The sequence below is a fragment of the Prinia subflava genome, chromosome 16 (genome assembly GCF_021018805.1).
Source record: "Prinia subflava isolate CZ2003 ecotype Zambia chromosome 16, Cam_Psub_1.2, whole genome shotgun sequence".
In the NCBI taxonomy this organism is placed as follows: domain Eukaryota; kingdom Metazoa; phylum Chordata; class Aves; order Passeriformes; family Cisticolidae; genus Prinia; species Prinia subflava.
The window spans coordinates 11,454,858-11,465,312 of NC_086262.1; the positions used below are offsets into that span (position 1 = coordinate 11,454,858).

Below are 10,455 nucleotides of genomic sequence, written 5' to 3' on the forward strand. Positions count from 1 at the left end.
AATCAATTAGCCTGGAGACAGAACTGACATGAAAATGCACAGCAACTTCAGGACAACCCCTGTGCCCTCAAACACAGGCAGGGATGGAGAAGGGAATAGGAATTGGAGCTGTCTGGGACAGCAGCAACTTGGAACCTAAGGAATGAATGTGTTGTCTCAAAATATGAGTCTCTGGCTTTATAGATGAGACCAAAAGTGGCCCTTGGGGTTCTCAGACACAGGACATGAGATGGGCACGCTGGAGGTGCTGCTTGGTGAGGCAGATCCAACACTGGCAGTGTCCTCTGCTGCAGGTCCTGCTTCTGCTGGTGCCAAATTAGATTTTATGGAGAAAATAACATTCTTCAACAATGTCAAGTCATCAGCTTTCATTGACATTTTCAGACATTACGATATACAGAGCAAACAGGCAAAAGGGAAGGTGAACCTAATACAGCTTTGCTGCCTGCCCAAAACTTTCAATATTTCCCGCTGTAAAAGCTGCTGAATCATTTCCTACACAGCATCATCCATGCTTTCATCTGAGTCTGCTGGTGTTTAAACTTTAACCCACTGCTTCACCGTGGAAATATTAGCCATGTCATACCTAGAACCTGAATTTTCTAGAAAACACTTTAACTTAAATGGAGCAAACTTTTCCACTGTAAATACCATTTTCCAGGAAAGGGTTGCAATTTCAACATTGCCACACATATGCCAAAAATATCTCTACATGAAAGGACAAGTGTTTTAACATATATACCTTAACTCAAGATATTAACCACCTTCCCACTGTACAAATTAAAATTTATGCTTCTCTTGGTTACAGAAGATGATAAATCATGACACAATTTCTCCTAAATTCTTAATATCTTAAACGAAGAAATATAGCACCAAGAGTCAGAGTGGTCAGGCCCTTGGGTGAGAGGAAATTAACACCAACAAGGAACCTAATAATCATTGATCCATCATTATTTAATTATGCTTGGACAGCACAGATGGTGTGTTCTGCCAGCTGAACCCTCCTGCGGCCAGATGAAGAGACCTGTCAACTCTATCTGATCTGCAAAAAAATACCGCTGCCAACCAGCTTGGAAAGGCCACAGCACATCCTCCTTAATGTCACTTGTGTTTACACCGGTGTCTTTATTTTTAGTCCCGCCTTCCGAGCCACGGGGTTCAGGGAAGAGTTATTCACTCCTGTCATGCCCGGCAGGCGAACCCCTCCGGTGGGAGCTGCACGGCGGGGCTGGCGGGGCTCCCCCGCTGCTCCCGGCCGAGCTGTGCCTGCTGGCCGGGAGGGAAGGGACGGGCAGCACCGGGACGGCCGCGGGCCGCCTCGGCACTGCCGAGCGGGCCGGGAGCGGTGCAGCCCGTGGTGTGGTGCTTCCCCAAGCCCGGTGCTTCCCCGCCGGTGTGTCTCGGCGGTCACCACAAGGTCCCCGTGTCGCACTCACTCCCCGCCGGCGCTTTGGAGATCACAACAACCCCGAACGCTCCTGGCACTGCCCCGGGGCGCAGGGCAGGGAGCAGACACGGGCATTTGTACGCATCCACAGGTTTTCCCGGCTGCAGGGAGACGTGGCTTGAGCGCTCTCCTGTTCGGGCTGCACGGGGACGGAGCAGACGCAGAACCGGGACCGGGATCGGGATCGGGATCGGGATCGGGACCAGGACCGGGGGCGGAGCCTGGGCCCGGGCGGAGGGGGCGTGGTCTCTTTGGGGGCGTGGCCGGTGCTGTGGCGCTATAAAGCCGCGGCCCGCGGAGCTGCTGTCGCCGCCGCTCGCTCCGCCTTGTGCAGTGTGTGTGTGTTCCGGCTCCCGGCCGCAATTCCTGCTGCGCCACAGCCATGGCGGCGCTGACGGTGAAAGCCTACCTGCTGGGCAAGGAGGAGACGGCCCGCGAGATCCGCCGCTTCTCCCTGCCGCCGCCCGCCCGCTACCGGGCCATCTACGACCGCGTCGCCGAGCTCTTCCAGGGGCTGCTGCGGGCCGGGCCGCCGCCCGCCTTCCGCATGCACTACAAGGGTGAGCGGGGCAGGGGCTGCGCTGGGGCCGGGCCCCGGGGGCTGTTCCGGGGGTGGCAGATCGCGGGGCTCTGGGCACCCCGTTACCCCCCATGACACCCCACCGGGGCCTCATCCTGCGCTTCGCCCTTTCCAGATGAGGACGGGGACCTGATCGCTTTTTCCACCGACGAGGAGTTGGAGCTGGCGATGCCCTACGTGCGGGATGGCGTGTTCCGTGTTTATATCAAAGGTACGGCTCCGCAGGGCATGGCGGGGCCCGGCGGAGCCTTTCCTGGCAGCGCTCCCAAAACGGGAGAAGCCAGCCCTGGCCCTTCCCTGTGTCCTCAAGGGCCTGGTGGAAGCTGCGGCCTCTGCGGGGGAGGTTAAATAAAGGGCAGTGTAATGTGACAGAACATGAATCTGAGGTGGGATAAACAAACCACAATTTTCCTCCTAGCCCTATCAGATGGCCCAGTGCAAAGCTCTGTTGTCATTCTCGTTCCCTGGATACAGTAGACTAGCACTGGTATCTTAAATATTCACAACATGTTAGCCTTAATTCCACTTTCCCAGTGCAGAGTTGATGCCTAGTCCCTGAGGTTCAGGTAGATGCCCTCAAAGCTTTATCTGCAGTCCATCTAATGAGCCACACCTGTTGTCCCCATTCTCACGTTCTTTCCTGGCATCCCCACCTTCTAATTCCTTCTCCAGAAACATTTTGTTCTCGCAGTGCTTGCGAAGGTAGGATGAGAAGCCAGATGAGGTGGTGCAGTACTAATCTAAAATAAGCATGCCAAGAGATATTTAGGATAAGGCATGCTTGGTTTCAGGAGAAGGTATCTTTGCAAAACCTCTTTGCACATGGTTTAAGGCCTCTTACATGAGCCTGGCTTAGGTTTGACAGCCAGTGTAAAAATAAACTGACCTAGTAAGTCAGCACTGCTGGGATGGGCTGTTTGTGCTTCCTCCTGTGCCTGATTTCCAGCCTGTAAGCAGTAATCTGTTGTTGATGCAAAGTTTCCTGTCCGTACAGAGAAGAAGGAGTGCAAGCGGGAGCACCGCTCGCAGTGTGCCCAGGAGCCTCCCCGCAACATGGTGCACCCCAACGTCGTCTGCGATGGCTGCGAGGGACCCGTGGTGGGGACCAGGTTCAAGTGCAGCGTCTGTCCCGACTATGACCTGTGCAGCACCTGTGAGGGGAAGGGCATCCACAAGGAGCACAACATGCTGATGTTCCAAAGCCCGCTGCTTAATCCATTTGAGGTGAGCAAAATCTATGGAAAGGGAACTGATGAGTGGGAGATTGCTCCCATTCAAGTTAGGAGTTCCAGTTGCTCAGAACCCAGTGTCACATGAATGTCACCCTTCACAGTGGCTTCCCCGAGGACGCTGGCTCCGTAAAATGCGCCATGGAGTTCCACCCTTCCCGTGGATGCACTGCTGGGGGTATCCCGGGCCTGCAGCTCCCTGCCAGAACGCAGAGCAAGCCGAAGCCACCGCTGCAGCCCCCAGTGCTCCTGCTGCAGAAGGTGAGAGGAGATGCCCTGCTAGACAGGGTGGTGGTGGAGCCTCAGGCTGGCTGAGGTTCTGCAGCACAGGGTAGAGTCTCTGTGGGAAAGTAAACAAAGGAACTAATCTAATTTGCTTGAAATAATTGGCACCTTTCAGCACAAAGTATGATTACTTTAAGGTATGCTTGGGTCTGTGCAATCAATGAGGATGCAGATAAAGTATCTGGAACCCAACCAAGCCGAGCTGTTAGGTCAAGCATGTCACTATTCCACTCCAGATCTGCCTTTCAGCATGGCTAATGAGCCGTAACAATGCTAATGCTGGCTTTCTGTTCCAGAGGTAGCTCAGTTAGTTTTCCTCTGTAGTGCTTTGTTCTGTAATGTATGTGAGTGACAGGAATGAGCACTAAGCTCCTGTGGGGACACACCCTCTGTAGGTGCCCTTTCCCTCTGAGCTTGTGTGTGCTAACAGAAATTGTTTTTCTAGAAGCTTCTACTAACAGCCAGCCTCAGGACCCCAATGTCACCTTCCTAAAGAATGTTGGGGAGAGTGTTGCAGCTTTTCTGAGCCCCTTGGGTAAGTGACTTACAGTTTGTTACCAGTCCCTGAGACTGGCTTACAGGTCTGTTTAACAGGATCAGCAGTCAGTTGTTGTGACTGGTCCTGAAACTACCTCCTGCCTCCTAAGGCTCAAAGGCTTAACTTACACTTGGATACTAAGAATGCTTAGGCTTAGAACAGCCACTCAGTAATTTTTTGAGAGAAAATCAGGAAAGATTTCATTAACTGTAACACTAATATCAAGTCAGCGATGGCTCTGGATTTTGCCTGGTTTATGAGGAGGACATAGATGTAACTTCTGTCCTGGCTCTAAGTATTTGGCTTGTCTGTGTAGAGGAAGATGACTATTTGGTGCTTAGCCATTCTTTCTTAAGGAAGGCTTTGCATTTTAATTTCTGCATGTTACATAGCAAATTGTAGGATGACAGTAAGCCTTTAGAGTGTAGAGCAGGATTGATCCATTTAGGACTCTGCTTTTGGAAACCTCTTAAGACTTTGTCCACCTCAAATGCTTTTCTAGGTATTGAAGTTGACATCGATGTGGAACATGGAGGACAGAGAAGCAAAGTGACTCCCACTTCTGCCAACCAAGAGAAGACCAATGCTGAGGCAACCAGCAATGCTCCAACCCAGAATGTTCAGACCAAAGCAGACTGGAATAACACAGAGTCTGCTACCCAAGTAAATGTCCTTGCAGAACAGATACAAGACATGGTGGTAGATCCTGTGCCCACACAAATGGAAGATGGCAGCTTCCACTCCCAGGTACAGGAACTGTAACAGAAATTGAATATAATCACTTAGCAGACATGGTGGCAGTGAATATTAAGATGAGAGCAGATTAAGTGATATACAGCACCTTTACAGGTTTACAGCAAAGGTGGTGGGACTTCTTGTGGATGTAATTATTTATATTAAAGGCAAATAGTAGCAGTGGGCATCCTGCCTGGAAAGCACTAGAGCACCTGGATGTTTCTTTTTCCATTTCAGGAACACAGTGAGTCCAGCAGTTCATCGGGGGGTGAGGAGGACTGGACCCACTTATCATCCAAAGAAGTGGATCCTTCCACAGGTGAACTGCAGTCTCTGCAAATGCCAGACACAGACGGTCCCAGCTCCCTGAATGTGCCTCAGGATCCTCCCCAGCCAGGACCTACAGGACTGAGAGAAGCTGCTCTCTACCCACACCTCCCCCCAGGTAGGACAGAGTGTCCAGGTTTCATAGCTAAGAGTAACTTTGGCTTGGGAACTGCCAGCTTGGCCTGACACAAGCAGACTCGTTTTAGAGGTGGTAGAAACAAAGGTTTTGTGTAAGTTAGAGCCAGACCTGTCCCTGACTTGGGCAGGTTGGGCAGCTCTTGCACCCTGTTAGAGGTGATCAGATGGTTCCTCTCTTGCATGTGGGCTGCTAAGTCTTAACCAGATGTCTGACCTTAGGCTGATGTGCAATTTGAGCTGCTGTCCTCCATCATGTCCTTGCTGTGTACTGCTCAATAGAGCCTTTTTAATGCAGGATGTGCACCAGTACATCCTGTGGCTTTAGGGCAGCACTTTTCTGGTGGAGCCAGTAACAGTATCCAAGGCCCTTAACTGAGAGCAGCAGCATGGAGTCCCACAGCAAGGCCAGCTGAGCCTGACTAAGCTCTTCCCTTAGCACTGACTATTGTGTATCTTAAACATCTGCACTCCTGGGAGACAAAGAAGAGCGTGTCTCCTCCTCTCCAAGAGTGCTGTTAAAGCCTTGCCTGATTTTCCAATTACATGAAATAGCTGAACTCTGAACTACTCTTCTTTTCACAGAAGCTGACCCTCGCCTCATCGAGTCCCTGTCCCAGATGCTCTCCATGGGCTTCTCTGACGAGGGTGGATGGCTCACCAGGCTCCTGCAGACCAAGAACTGCGACATCGGGGCAGCACTCGATGCCATCCAGTATTCTAAGCAGCCACCTCACTTGTAGTAGTAACAAAAACCACTTTTCTAGCTGAAAGCAGATAATGCAACACGAGTTATTGTGGTTCACCATTCTTCCTACTCTGGCTTTCTGTCTCATGTTCTTAAGTGCTTGTAGAATGGAGGAAAAATAAATACTACTGCATGTGATGTGTCTGTGTGAGCATTTCAGTATCACAGCTATGTTATCTATGGATGAGGCTGAAACCATGAAGCAGCCCAGGACTGCCTTTTTGCACAAACTTTGGTGTACTCTTAGGGCCACACTTAGGAAGAGAAATCCCAATGCTTTGCTGGCTCTGGAGCTTGCAGCTCTGGAAGAAAGGGTTGCTATGGGAGACTTCTACAAAGATTTAGTTTGGGGGAAAAGAGCTGTAGTTTGTAAGGAGGAGTCAATCACAGAGTTTAATTGTACAGGCCAGGAATCCTTGAAGCCTGGGAGCTTTCTCTCCCTGGGCTGACCTACTTCCATTCCTATTTCTAGCTGCTGAGGTTGCTAGACAACACTGTAACCTGAGAGCAAGAGTCTCTTCCCCCTCCCTCCCTCCCCCCAAACACAAACATCAAGCGAGTAAACAACTTTAATAGTGCAGTTCTCTATGGCTTTGAGTAAAAACCCCTTTAGTTCAAAATTCTCAGTAAACAACATAGCTGCATTAAAGGCCAAAGATGCCTGAGCTCAGAGATCATCATCAAAGTCCTCCCCTGTGCAGAAGAGCTGAGCACAAGCAGTGCTGCTCAGCTTTGGCCCAGGGTTAGAGTTAACAGGGGTGTTTGCCCTCCCTGTGCTGTCCAAGCTGCACCTTCCTGCAGTGCTCTCTGCAGCAGCTCCCCCCCTCAGCACCTGGCTCTGAGGCTCTCTGAGCACATCCCCAACTGAGCAACTGCTGCTGGGCAGTCTCAAGGCCACATCCTCAGCACTGGCAGCACAATTCCTAAATTCAGAACCTGTTCCCTGAGGCAGGGTTCTTCCAGCCTGTCCTGAGCACCTCCAGGCCCCAGCAGCAGTGGTGCTGCCCAGCCCCACACCCCCACTGCCCTCCTGCAGTGCCATGGTCACTGCAGCAGCATTTTCACCAGAGCTGTCAGATAATGAGAGAAACTTTCCCCACTTGGATGGTTTGGTACAAGCAGTTGGGAGCTGTGTGTTCTCCTCAGGCACTACAGACTCACGGACAGCAGGGACCACACTGCCTCCAGAACCAGCATCTCCATCAGGCACTGCTACAAAGCATTTCTTGTGCTGCAAGAAGGGAGAGAACTTGGTTATAAATGCAGCACAGAAGCATTAAAGGTAGCATTGGCTTTGCCTAAATAAAAGTTTTCAGAGAGAACCCCCCAACACATTCTTTTTTCTCCCCAGTCATTCGTTGGCTTGCTTGGAGAAGGGCAGAGAAAGACTCATAAAAATTCAAAATTATGATGATACAAAAGAGGACAGGAGCATCTTCTATAGCTGAAATACCTCTGTGGTTTTAACTTTTTTGGCTTGATAGACAAGCTGAGAAACTCCACTTTCTTCTGCATGCTCTGGAAGATCACTGGAGAGGAAGAACTTTGGGTGTTTCCTGGCCAAGAAAACCATTCACAAAGAGGACAGATTAGATCCACTGTGATTCTTTTCACAGGTCACTGAAGAGGTTCATAAAATGCATGGCTCTTTATCCCCAAAACCAAATCCCTGCTCAGCTCAGGTCATACACTGCAACCTGCACCTTAGCTCAGATCTCAGAGATGAGCTCCCTCCCACACCTCCAAATCAAGTGTCACCACTCAGGGGGCAGGAATTGCAAAACTGAATTTGCAAAATGTTCTCTCTGTACCTTTGTTCTCCCACAGTGTTCTTTCTCTGGGAACAGAACTGTTGCCTTTCCAGAGCTGCCTCCTCCTCTTCATCTTCCTGATCCTCATTCTCCTGGTCCAGATATTTACTCCAACGACTGCCTTCTGTCCTTCCCTCCTACAACACTGGAGAATTACTAAAAACAGCAAGACATGGGGGTTCCCATTTTTGATATTGTTACACATGTGCCAAATGCCTCAAATCATCAATCAGTTTAGGACACACTCCTGTATCCTGTTCCCAGGTTCAGTCCCCAGTGGAGCAGTTTCTGTGTCCATCTCCCTGTGTCTCTGCAGGAGCCTCTCTCATTTGATTCACCATTTCACCTGTCTGAACCACATAAAGGGACCACTGGGATTCACCCAGAACAGAATGGTTTTGTATCTCCCTCAGCTTTGTACAGATCTTACCTGCTGGACTGAACTGGCCTCATGTTGTGCTTCTCTATTTTTGCTGTCATTTACAGAGTCTTCTACACACCTAAAACAGAAGTTTAAATTACAGTTTCTAGAACACACTCCTGTCTGTTGATGTATAGGGTTCAAATCACCCAGTCATAGCACAAGGGATTGAAGAGAAAGCATGGATAGGAACACTAGATAGGAGACATATCAGAAAAAACAGGATCTATGGAAAAACTTGTATCAAATGAATGATTTGCAAGATACATTGCACAAATACTTGATTAAATCTAGTTAGAAGCTCTAGTTAGAGCCCACCTTGTTGCTATACAGAGTTGCAAGTTTGATCTAAAGCCATTAATTATGAAATGATAAATTTTAATTAATCTTAACTAGGGATATAAGTGTTTGTTTGATACGACTATTTAAACTCACTCATTTTATCCCATGAAAGCAAGGAAAAGGGAAGTTGTTTCATAATGTTTTGAATTTCACAATTCTTTGAGAATAAAAATAGCAACACTTTTTGATAAAGTGAACAATGAGTTTTTTCCCCCAAACTTAACTATGAAGCACTGTGAACACAAATAAGTTACGTAACTACCCTTGACCAATCTCTGAAAATAACTTTGGGTAAAAAGGAGGCTGGACCAGTTCAAGACCACTTCAAGATTAGATGATTTATAAACAGATTCAGAAATGAAATAAACAGGAAAAGTGCTACTCAGATTTTCCAGCCCAGCAGGAATTACACCGAAGTGTTTGCACTGAACAAGTCTTTTGTCAATAGCAGCAGTGATTACTCAACAGATTCACAGTGTGAATGCCAACAGATAGGCAGCAACTTCTTCAAATGGATGATTTCTGAGGATGTAATCTGTAAAAAGGACATCTCCACCGTCAGCTCATCAAACAGTATATAAAAAAGACAAAATTAAAAAAAAATCAAAACCCAAACCCTACTGTGTACATATTAATGAGTAAAGGCCTGACCAACATATGCTATTGATCACTTATAGTTATCGGAGAGAAATCCTCATCAAAGAAACATGCTGGGACACTAAAGCCCCAACAAAGAGTTTGTTCCTGTGAGGTGAGGCCAAACCTGGCATGGTCAAGGCCTCTCAACAGGCCGAAAAACCTTCCCGTGGCATGCTCAGGTTGGCCAAAGGCACCCGGTGTGTGAGGATGTGCATCAGCTGCAGCACAGCAAATGCAGGTGAAGGTTAAACACCGTACCAAGGTGTCAAACCCAGCGCCTCCTCTGCTTCACCCTGCAGCAAGTTCAGCTTCTGGACGTGCCGCCTGCACTCCAGGCCCGAGCCCTGCCCGTAAACCTGCACGGAAAGGATGAGGACAAGGCTGAGGGAGCAGCCAGAGGGGCGCAGCACGAGGTGAGGCGACAGCCCAGGTGTCACCGAGGGCCAGCACGGGCGGGTGTGGGGCTGCCCTCACCTTCTGCACGGCCTGCCGCTGGCCGCACACGCTGCAGCTCCAGCGCCCGCTGCGCTTGGCCTGGGAGGGCACAGAGGGGTCGGTCAGGGCCTGGAACCCACTGCCCCCGTCCCGTCCCGTCCCGTCCCGTCCCGTCCCCACCTGCTGCCCCTGGAAGCGGCGGCAGCGGCAGCACCGCAACACCCAGAACCGCTGCGCCATGGCGGCCACGTGACCGCGCGACAGCTGCCAGCGCCCCCCGGCGGCGACACCGGGCAGCGACAGCGGGACCGGGCAGCGACAGCGGGACCGGGACCGGGCACCGGGCAGGGACAGCGGGACCGGGCAGCGACAGCGGGACCGGGCAGGGACAGCGGGACCGGGCACCGGGCACCGGGCAGGGACAGCGGGACCGGGCACCGGCACCGGGCAGGGACAGCGGGACCGGGCACCGGGCACCGGGCAGGGACAGCGGGACCGGGCACCGGGCAGGGACAGCGGGACCGGGCAGGGACAGCGGGACCGGGCACCGGGCGGCGACAGCGGGACCGAGCACCGGGCACCGGGACCGGGCAGCGACAGCGGGACCGGGCAGGGACAGCGGGACCGGGCAGCGACAGCGGCACCGAGCACCGGGACCGGGCAGGGACAGCGGGACCGGGACCGGGCACCGGGCAGGGACAGCGGCACCGGGCAGGGACAGCGGGACCGGGCAGCGACACCAGGAAAACGGGAGAAATAGGGAAAAGAAAGGCGGGGGTAAAG

The 10,455-nt window shown here is 51.3% G+C and overlaps 2 protein-coding genes across 4 annotated transcripts; one reads left to right on the forward strand and one right to left on the reverse strand.

Annotated features, from left to right (window-relative positions):
- Positions 1–1,736: 1,736 nt before the first annotated feature.
- SQSTM1 (sequestosome 1) lies at positions 1,737–6,021 on the forward strand. Of its 2 annotated transcripts, XM_063413437.1 has the most exons (8): positions 1,738–2,007; positions 2,143–2,238; positions 3,022–3,251; positions 3,361–3,517; positions 3,987–4,076; positions 4,582–4,826; positions 5,052–5,259; positions 5,862–6,021. In XM_063413437.1, exons 1-8 carry the CDS (start codon positions 1,830–1,832, stop codon positions 6,017–6,019), a joined length of 1,362 nt encoding a protein of 453 aa, XP_063269507.1. In that variant the 5' UTR covers positions 1,738–1,829; the 3' UTR covers positions 6,020–6,021. The 2 variants fall into 2 exon arrangements, with proteins under 2 accessions (XP_063269508.1, XP_063269507.1); XM_063413438.1 differs by lacking the exon at positions 3,987–4,076 and having other exon boundaries at positions 1,737–2,007.
- Positions 6,022–6,648: 627 nt separating this feature from the next.
- MRNIP (MRN complex interacting protein) lies at positions 6,649–9,985 on the reverse strand. Of its 2 annotated transcripts, XM_063413440.1 has the most exons (7): positions 9,853–9,950; positions 9,712–9,771; positions 9,496–9,593; positions 8,266–8,335; positions 7,836–7,972; positions 7,478–7,580; positions 6,651–7,255 (listed from the first exon to the last, which is right to left on the reverse strand). In XM_063413440.1, exons 1-7 carry the CDS (start codon positions 9,910–9,912, stop codon positions 6,692–6,694), a joined length of 1,092 nt encoding a protein of 363 aa, XP_063269510.1. In that variant the 5' UTR covers positions 9,913–9,950; the 3' UTR covers positions 6,651–6,691. The 2 variants fall into 2 exon arrangements, with proteins under 2 accessions (XP_063269509.1, XP_063269510.1); XM_063413439.1 differs by having other exon boundaries at positions 6,649–7,255; positions 9,712–9,985.
- Positions 9,986–10,455: the final 470 nt, after the last annotated feature.